Source organism: Apodemus sylvaticus, chromosome 3 (assembly GCF_947179515.1).
Source record: "Apodemus sylvaticus chromosome 3, mApoSyl1.1, whole genome shotgun sequence".
Lineage (NCBI taxonomy): Eukaryota > Metazoa > Chordata > Mammalia > Rodentia > Muridae > Apodemus > Apodemus sylvaticus.
The window spans coordinates 57,645,632-57,666,515 of record NC_067474.1 but is presented as its reverse complement, the minus strand read 5'-3'; the positions used below and the strand labels follow the sequence as shown (position 1 = coordinate 57,666,515).

At 43.6% G+C, this 20,884-nt stretch overlaps 1 protein-coding gene across 1 annotated transcript in view; it reads right to left on the bottom strand.

The window, feature by feature from the left end:
• Melk (maternal embryonic leucine zipper kinase) overlaps positions 1 to 20,884 on the bottom strand; it is a 56,493-nt gene that overhangs the window by 25,093 nt on the left and 10,516 nt on the right. Inside the window, exons 7-11 of the mRNA XM_052176397.1 lie at positions 19,270 to 19,362; positions 16,365 to 16,463; positions 9,801 to 9,869; positions 8,067 to 8,165; positions 1,064 to 1,150 (exon numbers count right to left, since the gene is read on the bottom strand). Of these exons, the coding sequence (XP_052032357.1) occupies positions 1,064 to 1,150; positions 8,067 to 8,165; positions 9,801 to 9,869; positions 16,365 to 16,463; positions 19,270 to 19,362 (447 nt within the window). The remainder of the gene's footprint in view (positions 1 to 1,063; positions 1,151 to 8,066; positions 8,166 to 9,800; positions 9,870 to 16,364; positions 16,464 to 19,269; positions 19,363 to 20,884) is intronic.

Below are 20,884 nucleotides of genomic sequence, written 5' to 3'. Positions count from 1 at the left end.
TGAAAACAAACCTTTTTGTTCTTGTTTTGTTCTGGTGCTAGAGATAGAACCCAGAGCTTCAAACACACTGGGCAAGTAATCTACCACTGGCCATGCCTACCCTTGAAAGTAAATGAAAGCATGTGTGAGTATCTTGTCCTCTTCATGGTTACAGCAGAACCAGATCTACATCTGAGAATTTCAAAACTGTGAAAATGGGCGGTACCACTTCTCGGTGGATTAGTTTCCTCTGATTTTCAACTACGTAAACACTACATCTCAGCTGGGCGTGGTGGTGCATGCCTGTAATCCCAGCACTTGGGAGGTAGAGGCAGGTGGATTTCTGAGTTCCAGGACAGGCAGGACCACAAAGAGAAACCCTGTCTCGAAAAACAAAAACAAAAAAACAAAAACAAACAAACAAAAAAAACAAATAAACACTACATCTCTCTAATCAATGACCACAATGCAGAGTGTTCTTGTTTAAAGAGGACATCCAGGGATGCTGAGAGAGCTCAGTGGGCAGACACACTTGTCATCAGGCTGGCCGACCTCCTGAGTTCAATCCTGAGAACCCAATGGTAAAAAGAGAAAACTAGGCCAGGCGGTGGTGGCACATGCCTGTAATCCCAGCACTCTGGGAGGCAGAGGCAGGCGGATTTCTGAGTTTGAGGCCAGCCTGGTCTACAGAGTGAGTTCCAGGACAGCCAGGGCTACACAAAGAAACCCTGTCTCGAAAAAAATCAAATCCAAAAAACCAAAAAAAATAAATAAATAAAAGAGAGAGAACCAACTCCCACAAGCTGTCCTCTGGGCACTACACACTTACCTCAGCATGTGCTCACATCCCCACCACCACCACAACCACCACACACACACACACACACACACACACACACCCCAAGCAAATAATAAATGAAAAGGTTGTAGGAAAACATCCAGAAGACACAAGGAAAGAACTATATCATACACGAATATACATTCATGATGGTTCATGGTCCAAAAATTGCTATATCACTGTCAGTTACAAAACAGGACCAGGAAACAGAAGTCACCACGTTTGAGTTCATGGTGTATTTCTTACCGACGAAATTAAATCCTCCACCGTTTGCCTGCTGTTGCGGTGATGCACAGAAAGCTCTGTGATGCAGTCCTCATCAAGGTGAGTCAACTACAAAACACAATTTCATATACTGTTGTTGGCAGGTATGTTCTTTTGAAAGTTAAAATTAGCACAATCATGAGCTTGTCAGACGTTTGGCTACACATCAACATTCCTCTGATTTTTCTTTTGGCAGTGCTCAGACTCGAGCCCACGACCTCACTCTAGGCACCTCGATGAGCTACATGATCAGCAGGGCAGCCCTCCCCATTGGCTCCCGGCCATGACACCACGTCAAGAGAGTTCGCTCCTGGCTCTCATATGCCGTCACCTGACTGACAGCCATTTTGTGCAGCAAAGGGATCACGTGTTTAGAAATCAGCGTTGACACAGAAGGTCGGTGACCCTGACTTACTGTGGTGCACTTTGGGTCAGGGTCTGGTCTGCACGATCCCAGTAAGCCATGTGATAGTGTGCGACAGTCACACAGCATAGCCAGTCACACTGAAGGTTCAGCACACCATAATGTCAACACACCGAAACTCGCCTTAAATTTCAATTTGCTGAAAGGCAATTACCAAGTCCTTAAGAACAAAATGACAGAAATGGCCTTGTCTGGGCTGGAAAACACTCAGAAGATGGAATGTGAAGAGAATCACGAGGAACATGGCTTCCAGAGTAGGCCATTCTCCCCACAACAGCTCCAGGAGAAAGGTCTACTTTCTGAGGGAAGCTGGGACAGCAGGGGTGCTCAGCCTTAACATCACCTAAGCTTGTCTCCATGGGATCTTCCCTACTGTGTCAGCACAGCCTGACAGCTAACAGGCTGTGAGATTAGACAGATCTTGGTTTTCATTGTGACATTACTTTATAACCATGTGACCTCCCTGAGCCTGTTTTATCATCTGTAAGAGACACGGTACATGCCTTGCCATATATGTAACACAGGAATACTCAAGTATAGCACTGAAACAGACAAGGCCTTCAAAAAATGCTTAACTATTTTTACTAATATACACAATTTTAGTTCCTCTTTAACTTGATAACTTTCAGAAACTTAAATGTTCTTATTACAGGCCACTCTTCCCCTCCAAATGAGCTACTTGGAATCAGACACAGTATGGTATGGAGGAGACATTTGCCTCACACATGACCACCCACATGTGCCCCCCCCACACACACACACACACACGAGACAGTGAGCGCCTGAGAAACTTATCCCACCTCAAGAATGGGGAGAAACAGGAAGACAATGACCGTTCTGTGGCCCAGTGTCTGTGTTCCTTAAAGACTGGATGCTGACCCTTAATGACCAACCTGAGTGTCAGGAGGGGAAGAGGAGAGGAGGGGACCTGTCCTTATGAATGGAGAGGCCCCAAGGCGCCCTCCACGCCTTTGCTGTGGGAGGATGGCATCTATGAAGGAAGCAACTACAAACAGAAGAGCAAGCCATGCCCAGACACCAGGCAGGCTGAACTTCCCGGCCACCCAATGCTTGGTACTCCATTCTAGAACAGACTGAACAGATCAAGACAAACAGATGCTAGTGACTGGACAAGCTCAAACTCGAGGGTAATTAAAAAAAAAAAGTACAGACCACATAGGTTTATACTAATGGCACTGAAGAGTTCCAAAGTGCTAAGATATATATGCACTGTCTTGCTTTAGCTTTGGTGACTCTTCAGAGTACAGATTCCTCATGTAGGATAACCTCAACCTCAAAAGCCCCAAACACTTCAACACCCAGCTGGGCATCTTCTTACTGACATCACTGCTCAAGGAAGAAGAAAAGCACTGAGTGCCACACTCATGCTTCCCCCTAGCAGGAAACCCCTCTCAGCCAGGTATGACGCCACCCATAACTCTAACACTCAGGGGTTAAGACAGGAGATGAAGAGTTCGAGGCCAGACTGAGCAAGTCCAAGGCCAGCATAGGCTACACAGGACTTTAACTTTCTGTGTCTGACTGTGCCTGAGTGTATGTGTGCGCACCACCTACAGCCTGGAGCCCAGAGGTCAGACAAGGGTCAGACCCTCTGGATCTGGAGCTACAGATGGTTGTGTCACCACGTGTGTGCTGGACACCAAGCCCAGTCCTCTGCAGCAGCAGTAAGTGCTCTTAAATGCTGAGCCATCTCTCCAGCTTTGGGAGACCCTATTTTTAAAAGAAAAAGAAAAAAAGAAAAAAAAGAAAGAAAAAACCCAAAACAGGTCTGGCAATATGGCAGAAGTAGTAAAGACTCCTTCCACCAAACTCCATGGCCTGGGAATGTAAGCACCACAGAGAGAAGGAAAGAGCTGACTTCTCCGCCCCCCCCCCACACACACACACAAATAAATGCAAAACAAAACAAAAGCCCCTGTTTTTAAAGGAATCAGACAAGCACCCTGCTTTCCAGCCACCCTGTCCTGTGCATCTACCAAATGCTATCACAGGAAAAGCAGGACAGCATGAAGGAGGCACTGTGCTTTCTGCTGGACTCCAGAATAAAAAGGACAGGGTGACAAAGGTCTGAGAAAGTTTCTCATTTCAAACTGGGTCCTCAGAGGGACCTGAGAGTTTGATGGGGCCCTGAGTTCTCAGCTGTACATACTCAGGTTAGGTTAAGGACAAAAAATGCATGTCCAAAGGTAGCCAATTATTTTGGATTATCCGTGCCTGCTACATTTCCTGTTCACTAGGGCAGAAAATGAAACTGAATATAACTTCTATTTGATACAATACTAGGGTACTAGACCTGTGCATGAAAATAGCACGAGGAGATCATGCGTAGAATTATTACAGCATCTATGCCTTAAATATCCAAGTAAATCAGAATTATTTTTATAGTTCATTCTTGATAACACACACTGAAAGAAAAAAGCAAATCCTTCAAAAGGCGACAGCAATCCTTCGACCTCTTCTATTTACAACTCATTTCACCCACAGCAGCTCCAAGGAGGGAGAGCGGTGAGGTGAGTAAGCTGATGGGTTAAGGCACCGAGCAACTCCACAGACAGGACACTAACCAAAGTGCTGATTAGGAACCCTCGAGGAGCTGAAGATCACCTGCCCCACCCCACCCCACCCCATCCAAGACTGGCAGTTTTTAGTCCTGGCTCAGACTTTTCTACCACATGGTGATGCTACCTGTCTATGGTTCTGTTCCAGCAGACACCAGACAAGGAATGTGGCAGACAGACAGGATACAGGCCCACACTTAAATCAACTGGCCTCCCAGGTCTTTTCCGGGCTGCAGCCCCTGCCTGGATTCAAATTCTGGTTCTCTACTCTATGCATACTTCATGAAAATGTAAATCCTTTTGCCCCACCTGCAAAAGAAGGCAACAATGGCCCCAATTTGGAGAGCTAGTTAACAAGTGCTACTGAACAATGCTTTGCTGGAAAGTGCTATCCAAAGAATCCCACCCACAGCATCCCATAGTAAAATAGAGAGTCTGGCTCTTATAGTAGCATGCTAATATAGAATTTAACAAATACTAGCAAAATTTGAAGGCTTATTTTTACTACTCTGTGTGTGTGTGTGTGTGTGTGTGTGTGTGTGTGTTGGGGCATGAGGAGGCCAGTGGTATCAGATCCCTGTCTGGAGCTGCAGTTTTAGAAGGTTGTGAGCCAATTGCCATGGGTGCTGGGGTACAAACTTGGGGTTCTCTCCAAGAACAGTAAATATGTGCTCTTAACCACTGAGCAATAGTTTGTTTTTTTTTAAGACAGTGTCTCACACTGTAGCCATGGCTGACCTAAAACTCACTAGGTAGCCCAGGCTGGCCTCAATTCATGGCGGTCCTCTTGCTTTTGTTTCCCAAGAGCTAGGATTACAACTATGCACACCCATATCCAAAGTATCAGTTAACTGTTTTCCTTTCTTGTTCCCAAGACACAAGACAAATTGTCATCCTCCTGCCCAGCCTCCCGAGAAGCTCAGATTATAGACCTGTGCCACCACAGCTGACCAGCAATTATATTAAGATGTAAATAAAACTGTATGGAACACTCAAAATTATATTTTACTTTATACTATGCCCCAAGTTTAAAAACAAAGAACAGAAAGCAAACACACAGAACCTGTCTGGTGTTTGTTTAAATGGTAGAGTGTCCTTAGGCGCACAGTTAGGAAGATCTGAAATCCCATGGCAGCTTTAGCAAGTCTGAGGCCAGCCTGGGCTACATGAGACTGCTGTCTCAAAAACAAACAATGAGACACATACTTCATTTGGTGTCTATTCTAAAATGGATAGTAGTGTATTCTATCTTATTAGAATCATGGCTCAAAAGACATGCAAAGTCTTCTACACATGGGGAAATGATGACCCCCAATGGTTGAACACAGGCATTTGCACCCCAATCTCCACCTCACAAGGGGCACTTCCTTCTGAAGACCTGCTCAGACACTCACATGGTTCTTTTCTTTTTTTTGGGGGGGGGGGGGAGGGGTTGGATTTTGGTTTTTTCGAGACAGGGTTTTTCTGTATAGCCCTGGCTGTCCTGGAACTCATTCTGTAGACCAGGCTGGCCTCGAACTCAGAAATCCACCTGCCTCTGCCTCCCAGAGTGTTGGGATTACAGGCGTGCACCACCACCGCCCAGCTACTCACATGGTTCTTAGGCCCTGGCATTGGTAATCACTAGATTAGGTTGCATTTACCAGACAGATATCCACTACATCATAGAGGGAGAAGGAGAATACGGATAAGAGATACACTGAGAGTTCCATCCCAGGAACATGGGGGAGAGGGTTTAGTCCAGCCTGGATAGCCCTAACATGGGGACAAGAGTAGAGGCTTGAAGCAAAAGTCCTCTTTTCTAAGACTAGCTAACTACTGAGTATTTATATTCACTGATGTGATTATTCCAGAACACAAACGCGCCATTTGTCTACATGTCTGAAGCACACCTCCAAGTTATTCCAATCCATGTGCATGGCACACGCCACTGCAGAAGTGGAGAACAGTCTTAATTACCTGAAAAGGCTATAAAGGCACTCCTCCCTTTTCTAATTACATGTGAAGCTGCATGTGTGCAGTACATGTATGTGTGTGTACAGTGTGTATATGGTGTGTGCACATGTGTGCATCACATGTGCCTGTGAAGCAGCAGAGGAGAATGTCGTGTATAGTAAAGCACTCTTTACAGTGCAGTCTGCAGTCTCCTGAGGAGCTCCAGCGCCCACACCATTTTTCTAACACTAGTGCTTCTCACGTTCCCTCAGTGCTCACATTTGAATTATAGCACAAAATCAACGAGTGAAACCGAGGCTTCTGTAGAAAGCATGGACTCACAATTCCCCTAATAAGTCAGTTTCAATTAAACCCTTGATGAAGCAAAGAAAAGAATTATTCTATTCTACGTCAGCATCGTGCATGTGTCTGTTTATTATAAGATGGAAGTGTCAGATGCAACGCCCCTGCTGTCTGAGCAAAGCATCTATGTGACTGGGGCACATACAGCCTCAACAGCCACTCACAGAATATCACTCTTTACTGGTTATTCAAATTTGGGTATTTGAGAAATAACTTGTCAAAGCTCAAAAAATATATTAACTGATGGTATTTGTGTCAAAAAATGTGTGGGCATTGGAAACATTGCACAACTCAGTGCACAAGTATTTCCCACGTGACCAACACAGAGTGGGACTTAGAGAGAAGAGCCATGAGCAGACTGAGGGCTTATGGGAGGATCCACAGTGCTCCGGTGACTGCAACGTCAAAGAAAGCACCAAACTGAAGGCTAGACAGACTGTTCTCCTTACTCAGGACAGAGGTTCGGTTCCCAGCACCCATGTGGTGGCTCACAACCATCTGCAACTACAGCTCCAGGAGACCCTATGTCCCCTTCTGTCCTGCTTGGTCACAGGTTGCAGGCAAGCATCGCACACATGAACTAAAACAAAGATTTAAAAAAAAAAAAGAAACAAACAAACAAACAAGCATTAAGGAATTATCACAAACTATCTGAAAAGATCACTAACGTACTTGCCCTTTCCCCCTCTCCGTCTGGGTAAGGCTGCATTTTCTAAATGCAGAACAGAAGACTATACAGGTGTCTTCTATTATACCAGACTCACAGTAGCCAATAAAGGCATCAACATGCCACTCCTTTGTCAAACTATTTTTAAATGATTTTTCTTCACAAAAAATATGTATTCATAATGTGTAACAGCTTTATTGATTGCTTTTCTCTTTAGAGATAGTCTCTGTGTATAGACCAGGCTGTCCTCAAACTTGCCTTCCACCTGGGATTACAGGCATGTGTCATTACACTCAACCTTAGTGTTACTTTTTAATGAGCTAATAAATAAATATTAAGGATACAAAACATTCCTCAGGCTTAGATGTCTGAAAACTAATGTAATTTCACAACTCTGGAAAGCAGAACAAGTCCAACCTATTTCTACAAATGAATAGACAGGTTAAGCAGAATTAATAACTCCTTCAAGACTCCACAGCAGCCAGGCCTTGGTGGCACAGGCCTTTAATCCTAACTCTGGGGAAGCAGAGGCAGAGGCAGATAGCTTTCTTAGTTCAAGGTCAGCCTGATTCTCAGCATGATTTCAGGACAGCCACAGCTACACAAAGAAACCTTGTCTCAAAACAGCGACAACAAAGACTCCAGAGCACTGTTCATGATCCTGACTGCACATGGAAATCACCTGGGAGCTTTTAAAGGTGCTCATTAAGTACTGTAGAATGGAATAAAGGAACCGCCGGCAGCCATAAGTCCTGGAATTAGAGACAGGTGTCATCATTCTCAGTCAGGGCCCAGGGCCTGCTTTTTAAGGTTCCAGGTGATTATGTAAAGTACAGGTTGAACAACCACTCTATGCCCAGAGACTGATAGGCATACAGGACTGGGTGTAGTCTCCACCATCAGTCCAGCTAAGTATGCAAAATACATTTCCTTTCATATTTAGAGCACAGCATGAAGGTTCTGGAGTCACACAAACTTTTGCAAACAAACCACTGGGTAGTTTTTCATTGTACTTACAGGAGTCTTGCTTTGCCACTCAACAGGACAGCTGTAATCTTGCATGATCCAGGGATGGTTCAAGAGATTTTTCATAGAAATCCGTTTCTTTGGGTCCACCTAGTGGCCATTGAAATACATTTTAAACAGAGACTACAACACCTTTCTTCTGAGAACTCAAAATGCACCAGAATAGATGTAAACGTTATCTTCACAAATAATGCTGTCAAAGACCTTAAAATGGCCTTGGAATGAATTCTTTTAAAAAGGCAATTGAGGCAAGAAAACTATAGCAACCAACACAGGCCTACAAGATAAATGTTTAACAAACACGAACTTCATTGGCATGGACATTATTCATGAAGTTCAGTCAATCTATTGTATGATGTAATAGTCTTTTTGCTGGAAAACCTATTCATGGGAAATATTCACCAATTTAGTATTCAAGTAAGCGCAATGCAGGGCTTTCACACTGAATATGCAATCTCTACTTCCGATTCACTCGCAATCCCATAGAACAAGCTGAAAAGCACACCTTTCGCTTCCATTTGTGATGTTCAGATGTGAGGAGAGAAAAATTAATCAACAAAGATTAAGTCTGGGGTCTGGAAGAAAGGCCAAGGCATTTTTCAATCTCACTATGGAGATTTGGTGGTCTGGTTCTACTTAATCAAAGTGGGTGAGCCTGGGGTACATTTTAAATTAAAGGTAAAGATGGCTTAATCCATGGAAAACTGGAAGATATTCAGGTAACACAATAAGTAAAATAATTCACTAATAAGATACTCACCCCCTAAGCATTTCTAATTCATTGCATCTAAAATATACCTCAGCAGTGAAGCAGGCTCAGACACACTACCCCCCTTTTTTAAATGAGACAGGGTTTCTCTGTGTAGCCCTGGCTGTCCTGGAACTCACTCTGTAGACCATGCTGGCCTCAATCTCAGAAATCCTCCTGCCTCTGCCTCCCAAGTGCTGGGATTAAAGGCATGTGCCACCACTGCCCGGCGGCATGCCCCTTTCATCTTATAGATCACAACAGTTTAGGAGGTTAGCCGAATACTGACTGATTAATAGGATGAATACCTAGACTTTCACCTTCATCGCATCAGAGTCATTCTCAAAGTGGCCCCAAAATATCAGCATCAGCACCATTCAGGAGCCTTTTGGAAATGCAAATGCTTGGTGCTGCCCCAGATCTGTTACATCAGACAAATGGAATGGGGCCTGCTAGGTTGTGCTTTAACAACTCCGCCTGACAACTCTGCCACAGGTGACGATTGAAGTGTTCTACTAGATCACAGGTCATAGACTACACACATCAGTTCATCCAAGCATTTGTTGAGTAGCTTCCAATGCCTAACAAGCAAAAGCTAGAGAAAACAGAAACACAGAATGAATGAATGAGTGAAATCATAAATAAATAAATGTGGGAAAGGGGCACATCATCAAAGACAGGCAGAGTAACAATACAAGCAGCAGTTCCACGATGGTAAAAGTTAAACCACATGATTACAACAAGCTTCTATTACTTAAAAATAAATAACGCCAGGCGGTGGTGCACACTCTGGGAGGCAGAGGCAGGCGGATTTCTGAGTTCAAGGCCAGTCTGGTCTGCAGAGTGAGTTCCAGGACAGCCAGGACTATACAGAGAAACTCTGTCTCGAAAAATCCAAATTCCAAAAAATAAATAAATAAATAAATAAATAAATAAATAAATAAATAAATACATAAATAAAAAAAAACAAAGTTTACCTGAAGCATCTGTTGGAGAAGCAGAATGCTACTGGGAGAGAGCCACTTAGGAACTTCGTATTTCCCTTTCTACAAAAAAACAAAGGAGACATTAAGACTTAGGTCCACCCCACCTTGCAGATAGTCTTAGGAAATGGGATGCTAAGGTTTGCTTCTCTAACTTTCTCTAACCAACTACAAGATTCAGTCCACACTGTCGATAAGAACTCCCAGCTCTTGCCGAAAAGAACAAAATCCAGTAAATTAAATCCTATCATCACCTCTAAATTACCCACATATTAGTACACACACACATACATACAGATACACTGAAGACATACATACTGATCCATACATGGAATCAATACTATTATTACGTGAACAGCAAGGAGAATACTACACTCATTTTATATTGCCAAAGCAAAGTGGAGTTGATCATCTCAGTGTAATTATCATATGACACAATGAAGCAACAGCAAAATGTATTTGATAGCAGGACATGTAGTTAAAATAGATGGCCAGGTGGTAGTGCTGCACACCTTTAATCCCAGCACTCAGGTGGCAGAGGAAGGCAGATCTCTGTGAGTAGGAGGCCAGCCTGGTCTACAGTGAGTTCCAGGCTAGTCAGAGCTACACAGAGAAACCCATCTTGAAAAACAAACAAACAGCCGGGCAGTGTTGGCGTTCGCCTGTAATCCCAGCACTCTGGGAGGCAGAGGCAGGCGGATCTCTGAGTTCGAGGCCAGCCTGGTCTACAGAGTGAGTTCCAGGACAGCCAGGGCTACACAGAGAAACCCTGTCTCGAAAAAAACCAAATCCAAAAAAACAAAAACAAAAAAAAACAAAAAAAACAAAAAAAAGAAAAACAAACAAACAAAAAGAAGCCACAGGATAGGGGAAGAGCTAGGTTGTGGCAGGCTTGCCTAGCAGAGGTTTACAACCTTGGATTTGGTCCCCACCCATAAAACAGAACAGAAACAGGGCAGAGCTCTTAATCAAACTGAAAAAAGTCACTATCTTTTTTTAAGACATTATTATTCTGTGGATTGGCAGGATTAATATAGTTAAAATGGCCATCTTCCCAAAGGCAATCTACAGATTCAATGCAATCCCCATCAAAATCCCAACTCAGTTCTTCATAGAGCTAGAAAGAGCAATTCTCAAATTCATCTGGAATAACAAAAAACCCAGGAAAGCTAAAAACTATTCTCAACAGTAAAAGAACTTCTGGAGGATTCAGTATCCCAGACCTCAAACTTTACTACAGAGCAATAGTGATAAAAACTGCATGGTATTAGTACAATGTCAGGCAAGTGGATCAATGGAATAGCATTGAAGACCCAGAAATGAACCCACACACCTATGGTCACTTGATCTTCGACAAAGGAGCTGAAAGCATCCAGTGGAAAAAAGATAGCCTTTTCAAATAATGGTGCTGGTTCAACTGGAGGTCAGCATGCAGAAGAATTTGAATCAATCCATTCTTATCTCCTTGTACTGAGCCTGAGCATGTGAATGCAGTGGAGGTGAGAAACAGCTCTGGGCAGCCGGCCCCTCCCCCTACTCAGGCCAGCAGGTTTGTGGGGCACAGGGCTCTCACCCACTGAGCTGCCTCTGCAGCCATCTAAAAGCATTTTCTAAGGTAAATATTTTTGAGGAAATAGAAGACACTGAGGAGAGAATGCTTACAACCTGGTTAACTGAGACATTATGGTCACTATATCATCAACCAAAGACAAAGCCAGGAGGTTGTTAAACCTTATCTCAGATCAAGATACCTTTTGATAGAACCTGCCACAAACAACACTCTTTCCCAACTCTGGGGCAAGGATACAATAATTTCTTAGAGCAGAGATCAAATTTTTTAATGATGCTAGAATAACAAGATAATTATCTGAGGAAACCTAAATAAAGTTGAATGTGTTAATTCATCGCATGCAAGAAAACTAACTTCATCCAAATTAAATGCAAATATAAAATCCTAGAATACTTTTAAAAAGCAAGGGAAATTGCTTTCAGAATTTTTCCAGACATGACTGCAAAACCAAAGACTGTAAGACTGTCACCACAAAATAAACACATTACATTTGTGAAAAGCAAAACATTAACAAGATTAGCAAGCATCAGGGAAAAGCCTTTCCTGCCTAAATGAAAGAATACCACAAACACTTAATCAAACAAAAAAGTCTTCAAATCACTAGGTTATCACCACACACACACACACCAGGGAGTGCTAGAAGCATTGTCTCTTCCTCTCAACCCACACTAACCTCCTCAGCATCCTGGCTGTGCTCACAATATCCCAGCATCCTCACCTGGTCATCCAGACCGCATCACTGTGGCCAGGAGCCTAGTCTTCCCCTCTTACCCCCTTTTCAATAGTCATGGCATCTCACTACTCTACACCTCTCCCAAGTGGCTTCCCGTGTGGCTCAGGGTCGTCTGTTTCCTCTTGTCCATCACACTTCTTGCTACCTCTCAAACTCATATAATGTCTCACTCTCTCTCACAAACTATAGTCACTAGTGAAGGCGGCCTACCTCAGGCCGCAGACTGTTCCCTCTGCCTGCCATGGCCGCACTGGGCGCCAGCAGAGTGTCTGCATCAGTCTTCCTCAGATCTCCACCTAAATGCCAGGGAAGACTGGCCTGCCCATATTTACCACAGCACCCACACCAGTCACCCCTATTTGCTTTACAGCCCATAGTACCACTATCATATATTTTATGCCTCACTACATTCAGACACAAGCTCCTTAATACAAGGATTTTGCCATTCTGTTGACCTAGAATGGCGTCTGGTCCTCGTGCGTATAAGGTTCTCAGTTCATATTTTTTGACTAAAGGAAGGAATTAGACAGAAAGCATATACTCTTAAAAGAAAACAGACAAAGAATCCTGATAAGACATTTACGTGGCCAATAAGCATGGCATGATATTCAACTAATGGGACAAACACTTAGCTGTAGAGAGAGATGTGGCTCCAGGAGTAGTTGGTTACTGCCTCCCATGCGCAAGGCTGGCCAGTTCAGGCCTCTGCACTGCAGGCCAGGGGGAGCAGCACTCACCTGTAATCCTGCACTAGAGACAGGAAAGCAGTTCAAGGTTCTCCTAGGCTACTCAGCAGGTCCTAGGTCAGCCTGGACTACAAGAGACCGGTCTCAAAAACCCAAACAGGAGTGGGCGAGGTGGCTCAGTGGATGAAGGCACTAGTCACACAAGCTGGGCAATCAAATTCAATCCCAAACCCACACTGAGAAAACCTTTATGTGGTGCTGCATCTGTTACCCCAGCACTCCTTCAAGGACACAGGCAGCACACTGCCCATCTGCCTGCTTCTCTCTCTCTCTTTTTTTTTTTTTTGCTTTGTTTTGTTTTTTGTTTGTTTGTTTGTTTTTCGAGACAGGGTTTCTCTGTGTAGCCCTGGCTGTCCTGGAACTCACTCTGTAGACCAGGCTGGCCTCGAAATCAGAAATCCACCTGCCTCTGCCTCCCAAGTGCTGGGATTAAAGGTGCACACCACACCGCCCCGCTCTGCCTGCTTCTCTTAAACTTCAGCTTGCCACAGAAGAGCGGGACCGCCTACCTGCGCCCCTGAGCAGACCTTGCTCCTCTGCCCTGTCTCACTGGACAGACTGCGCTCTGGGCGCTGTAGGCTCCTGCTCACTCCCTGACCCCTCTGCCCTGAACTGTGCCCGCCCTCAACCCCAAGAGAGCAGAGCTCAAGCATGTCATGCCACGCCCCCAAGTCCTTGACTATAGAACTAAGCAACTCCTACAGCTCCAGGCAGGTCTCCCCTCCTCAGGGGCCACTCACTCTCCCAGCAGCGGCTCCGTTCTATGTTCCCAGCTTTTCTGAGACTCAAATATAGACTCACAACTATCAAAGCAAAAGAAATGCTATGCCCTTAAACTAACACTCAAAAGAAAAATGAAAAAAAAAAGGGGAAAAAAAGGAAGAAAGAAAGAAAAAAGAATCCAAACTCCTAGCAAAAGGGAGGAGTACTGCACGGTCGGCACACCAGTGGCCCCGGCAGGAGGACTTTGAGCAGAAGCCTGTGCTCTGCAGGACTGTGGAGGACAGGCACTCCTGGCCCCTGGTGGGCACAGGCCAAGCTCGCTCTGTACACCCCAACACCTCAGGACTCGGCACTTAACCACCTACAGCAAAGAATGAGCTCGGCCCAGATTCTAGAAACAGCCAAGGCTGAGAAACATGTTACACAACAAAACATTCCTGAGGGCTAGAAAGGGGAGAGGCAGCCCTTCCTGCTATGCTTATATAGCACCCCCAAGGAAGCCTACAGGTACAGAGGGGTGACTTAACCAGAGAAGAGCTCGGGGAACAGTGCCACTGGGAGGGGCATCTCCGCAGAGGGCCTGTGCCAGCCAGGGCTGTGCCCCTTGGTCCTGCGTCTTTATTTAAAGGGCGATTACCATGCAAAGGAGAGCAGAAGCAACAGAGGGTGGAAGCCAAGCGGGAGGAGGTCTCTGGGCTAAGGGTCATCCTGGGAATTCTAGCAGCCCTGAAAGAAAGGCGCTAAGAAAGGCAAGCAGTGTCTCCAACACACAATGACAGCACCATAGTCAACTCTATAAAATCATAAAAATGTAATCTCATAAAGAAACAACTTACTCATTTCCTTTAAATTTGAAGGTAACAATTGGTAAGCAATTTTACCTTCAGACTATCCAACTCTGACTTCTAAATTACACAGACCACTCTAATATCTGTGTACCAGAACCAAAGTATGGTCATGCTTGTCTTCAAATGCAGTGAAAGCAAATGAATAGGTGACTTAACAAGATTAAAACACAATCTCCAAGTGACCATGCTGAAAATTACATTTCAGGGTTTTGTTAAAATAGCCAACAAATGCAAAAGATAAACGAAGGCTGCTTCTTCAATAAGTCACACAGTGTGTCAAATATTGCTGAGTTTTTCAATCAAGCCAAGAAGTGAGAGTTGTACTAGGTCCAAGTGAGAATTTTTAGAACATTCTAGACAGATACATACTGTATGCATGTGATATGACACCTTAATTAGATTCAACCAGCAGACTGTATTACACTGTGACTCGGAACAATAGTTCTGAGCCAAGATTACAATAAATTTCAAAATCTATAATGTGTGAAATTAAATTCTACAATAATGCATAAAAATCCTAATTTGAATCAATTTTCAACTTGCAAAACATAAAAAACTAAAAAATAAAATTCAAAGCCGGAGAAACAAAGAATACACAATATTAGTAAATAATATTAATTAGAAAGGCCAAATCTCGCCCAAACAAGAATTAGACATGTTCGACCATTCATGCAATTGCAAAGGCACTCAATTTTGCCCAAAATTAAAATTTACTATTAGGGAAGAACACTTTCATATTATTTTAAGGTAAGTTCCAGCCCCCCAAAAGATTTATTCAAGATCCACTAGTGCACTCAAATAAATATACTAATTAAAAAATACTAATAATTAATATATTAATGCCACATCTGCATCTGTCATGAGTGTGAATTTGCACGAAAGGAAACAATATAGTTTAAGGTCTAGACAAGCAAAAGCACAGCAGCCCTCATGGAAAAGTCAGGAATCAAGAGCATCGCAGACCTCGCGGACCTCAGCTCCGGCGGTCTACGAGCACTCGCTTATCCTATCAAATCTGGACTGCATGGCTTAGGTAACAGCCTAAAACTGAAGATGCCGACACTCAGTGACCCTGTACTGTTCGGTGTATCTTTCCTGATACCTTGTTCTTTTATGAAATGCAAATGAAACGTGCACATGAGCTATGTGCCTCACCATGCAGCCGGGCACCAAGGCTGGTGATTTTGATGACCCACTGAGCTGTTCTTTTCACAATGGTTTTGGGGTTCCTGGAGAAAAACTGAGTAATCTCAACACAGTGAGATCCCAGCTCCCTCAAACCACCAGTCAGGAACATCTGGGAACCAATCGGAAGGCAGGTGCTCTGAGCACGAAGACACAGGCCTTGAGCATCCTCCATACCCTGTCGCCAGCTCTGCTTCGCTCTGCCAGGTGATCCTCTTTTCGACACTCTTGGGTTTCACAAGAGGTCTGAGGACAGCCAGGTCTCAGAGTAAGAGATGGATGGCACCTCCGAAAACAATGCCAACAAAAAGTTCTCTTTTTCTGAAAACAAGGTCTCGTGCAGCCCAGGCTGGCCTTAACCTTTTTATTGAATAAGTATGATATATATTATATTATATGATATATATTATGATGTATATGATGTCATATATGATATGATATATATTTAGTACGTACTCAAAAAAGTTTAACAAAATATAAGCTGAAAGTATTATATATATGATATATATCATAGAGGGATAGACATAAATGTGTACCTTGGTAAGTTTTCAAAAACTTAATACAAAAAGTGTGACTGGCATCCAAGAAAAAGCAAGCTCTATTTTCCCCTTAACCATGGCCATTCACTAGCTATAGTCTTATCCTCTAAGGCCTGGACCGTATTTGCCTTCTAGTACTTTTATACATGCAAGCACATAACAAGTGGCGCAGGCAGCTTTCCTTCTGAAACTCTGTCCCCGTAACTGTACTCACCATTATCTTCTTGTACAAAGTCATGACATTATCATCATCAAATGGCAGGAATCCACACATAAGCACATACAGGAGGATGCCCATGCTCCAAACATCTGCCTAAGAGGGAGGAAAAATAACATAGGACACATTTCAAGAAGGCGGGACACCTAAAAGAGAATCACAGAACCATTCTCCTGACTGAGCACAAAGTCCAGAAAGGAAGATTTGTCCAAAGTCACTGACTAGTGGAACACCTCCGCACTTTCAATTCAGTATACTTCTCTAGCTACATACTAATACTGACTAGAAATAATTCCCAGGTGGGTGTGATGGTGTATTTGTTTAACACCAGCACTAAGGAGGCAGGGGTTGGTGATCTCTGTGAGTTCAAGGCCAGCAGACCTCAACAGGTCTATAGACCTAAATGGGCCCACAGAGCAAGTTCCAGGACAATCAGGACTACACGGAGATACCCTGTCTTGAAAAACCAAAGAATGAAAAAAGAAATGGTCTAGAAACTAAGTCATAAAGAAAGAAGCCTGATTCTCTCATTCTCAAAGACAAGTTTAAGACGGCTGGAGGCTAAGGTTACACAGGAGGATGGGGTCAACATTTAGAGAGATGTCAAAAGCAAGTCTAAAAACTTCCTGTTAATCTGAAAATGCAATTAAGCTATGATGCAAAATCCTTTGCATATGAAGAAATCTTTATAAAATTCAATGGTTGACTTTTCAAATATGTAGGGTAGAAATTAGCATAACAGCTCTACAAATCCTCAACTTCAGAAAGAACTGTTTCTGAGATTCCCTTGAGTCCTGAACAATGACTACTTATTCAAGTAATATTTGACTTTGAGCAATAAAGATGCTACATTATTTATTAATCATGGCTCCTGTAGTGGTGAAACTTGGTTGTCGAGTTTACTACATCTAGAATCAATTAAAACCATAGTATTGATTTGCTTTTTTTTTGTTTTTCAAGACAGCATTTCTCTGTATAGCCCTGGCTGTCCTGGACTCTGTAGACCAGGCTGGCCTCGAACTCAGAAATCCTCCTGCCTCTGCCTCCCAAGTGCTGGGTTAAAGGCATGCAACAATTAGAACTACACAAAGGCCACAGCAGCACCACAGTTACTGCCCAGCCTGCTGCCCTCTGGCAGCACACTCAATAAATAAATAAATAGACAAACAAGCATTTTCCCTGCCATTGCCGAGTCTTACAGAGAAAGGGGGCCTCAAAGTGCATTCCAGATTCAGTTTCATCCTGCCCCGCCACCGCCGAGGCCGGAAGGCACTGCTGCTGAAGGTGGAAGGGGCAGCTTTACAAGAGGTGCTTAAAAATACACTCAACCAGCCAGGCGGTGGTGGCGGGCGGTGGTGGCACATGCCTTTGATCCCAGCACTTGGGAGACAGAGGCAGGTGGATTTCTGAGTTTGAGGCCAGCCTGGTCTACAGAGTGAGTTCGAAGACGGCCAGGGCTACACAGAGAAACCCTGCCTCAGAAAAAAAAAAAAAGAATATGCTCAACCAAGAAAGCCTAGCTCGTGATTCACGGAACTGAAAGCCTCAGGCAAGCTCCTAGCACACCTTTGTGTGTCTGTTTCCAACTGTGTATGTATATGTATTTTATCAGGTTGTCCATATGTATATCAGGATGATGGAGTCCCTTTGTGCTGAGCACCAAATCAACCTAAAGTTGACACAACAAGCTAAAGAGGTAGGTCTGTGTGTGTGCAGCTACCAAGGAGGACAACCTCCCCACACTCCACCACCCGATAAAGTGTCTGGTTGCAGTTATATAGTGGGTACAGACTATGGAAAATAATCTCAGGTCAAGAGGTCATGGAAGAGCACTTCAAATGCAAGAAATGAACAAATTAAAAATTTGGCTCATTTAAAATAAATACATGAACAAAAACAGGCTGGCAAAATGACTCAGCAGGTAAAGGCTCTCTCCCAAGGCCCTTGCTTGGTCACCAAGCCTGACAACCTGAGAGAAAGGCCTGGAACCCGAGTGGTGGAGGAGAAAACTAACTCCAGAAGTTATCCTATGACATCCATACGTACACTGGAGTATGTGCTGCCCCAATATACACACAAAATAAAGATATAATAGTTTTTAAAGAGACAATACATTAAAAAAAAACACACACAAATACTCAATTAAAAAGGAATATGATATCCAAGTCACACTCATATAACTTTTAAAAATTACAAATTTAAATAAAAACATACCAAAATTTCTTAATTCTATTTTTGCACAATACTTTAAATGGAGATCAAAATTAAGTCAGTAAAAATATACAAATTCCCATCTCTTTCTGTTTCAGATTAAGCAGGCTGGTGTTTGCAAAGTTTCTCCCACATAGCACTTCTCCCCAGAGATGGTCCATGAGACAGCTGAGCCCCGCGGCCACCTGTGCTTCCCTTCCAGAGCTCACCGGGTACCACAGCAGGAAAGACAGGAGACTACCAGCCCCACAGTTCCTGAGCTTCTGGACACTTGTGTTTTGTTTCCTTATGACACTAGCATCAGCAACACCAGAGCTGCAGAGCAAGAGATGGTTGACTGACCTAAGAAGCAAGTTCAAGCTGGCTGTGGTGGCGCACACCTTAACCCCAGCACTCAGGAGGCAGAGGCAGGTGGATCTCTACAAGTTTGAGGCCAGCCTGGTCTACAAAGTGAGTCCAGGACAACCAGGACTACACAAAGAAACCTGTTTCAAAAAAACAAACAAAAACAAAAAACAAGTCAGCTATGTCGAAGGATAAGTTTTTCTCTCTGTTAATTATTAAACATCTTTGAAAACTGAGTGCATCAGCCTACCTAGCTGACCTAACTAGTTCAAACTATAGCCACTTTATACAAAAAGCAACCACAACGAAGATGAAGAAATACATCAAACTAACCAGTGACAGTTACCTCCGATCCAAGATACGACTTCCCTTGTATTAGCTCGGGGGCGGCGTAAGCGAGGCTCCCACAGCACGTCTGCAGATGGTAGTCCTTGTTGCCCTAGTAACACAAAAAAACACTTGCAGTTATGGCCCCTAGGAACAGTGGGTCTCAGAGCAGACATGCTGCTGCAATGTGCAGTCCCAGCACTTCAGCAGTAGAAGCAAGATGACCAGTTCAAGGTCAGACTCAGCTACCTGAGACCAGTCTCAGAAACAAAAATAAACATTAAAAACATTAAACTTTGATAAATTCTCACTTGTGAACTCAAAGAGAAGCTAGATGAAAAATTGTCCCCCAAAACAGAGATTTCTGCAACTGCTCTTTGCATATACGCACATGTGCACATATCAACTGGGATTCTCTACACTTCCAATACCACTCGACCTCCATGAAGATCTTTTTCCTCTCAAATCAGTCAAATCAACTGTATACTTCCCCCAGATACTCATCTGCACAGTAGTCAACCCCACATTTATCCAAGTACCCATGATTTCCCACACCCAAGTATTCAAGGAATACCCACGGAATTCAAGTCCCTAGCTTTAACATCAAATCTTTGCTAATACAGAAGATCTTCCTCCTTGTTCACAGGAAGAAGCAATCTCCTTGTTCATAGGAGAATGCATTGCTAATCTATTATCTAGACTCTGTGATAAGACCTGGTAATCTGTCAACGTCTTCTCTCCCATAGAAACATAGATAGGCCTTATAAAAATGAAGGTACTACTACACTCCTGTGCTGAGCTCTCCAGGAGGCAAAGGATCTAGAAACCGTAAGACTTCCTTTATAAATGAGTCAGGCGGTGGTGGCCCAGTGAGAGCCCCACAGAACTGAGGCCATCTTTCCCAACTGCCACATTTTCTTAGATGCTGTCTATATGAACTGAATCTATGGCAGCCATTACAAAAAACAAAAAAGCTAATGGAGTCTTCCACAAACACTCCCACTACCTCTTATGGAGAATATAACTTATATGCCAAAGGACAATCTTTATAAGCTTTTATATGTCTGTAAAAAAAATTTTTAAACCTGCCTTCTGAATCATCTGCTTCCAGACACAAGCTCCCACTGGTAATCTCAGAATAGACATCAGTGGGAGAAGAATCAGAAAGAATCAGACATTCAAATCTGAAAAGGCAAAATCTGCTTCCCTCTGCACCTTGCTAGTTCTGAGGGGCAGGAAATAATCATGGGACTACAGAGGGCTGAGACGAATCTGCAATTCCAACATTCTTAATGAGTACAGACAGCTCATTTTAGCAGCGCAGTGCCATCATTAGCGAACCCAGGAGGAAGCCTCCAACACGCAACCTCATAGGAGACCTGCTGCAACGCAGCGGCAGAGCTGAGAAGTTCAAAGTCACCTCAAAGAGAAGTTATGCTGAACAACACCAGGACTTACCTACTTAATGCGAACGAGGGGAATTCTGAGCAGAGTAACTGTAGACACCTATGGCCATCCACTTCCCCTCTTCTTTCATGAGGAAAGGGGATCACCTCAGCGTAAAACTAATCCTTAGACATACAACCATCTGGGTAACAAAAACTAGATACACACTAAATTCTCAACTTCTACAC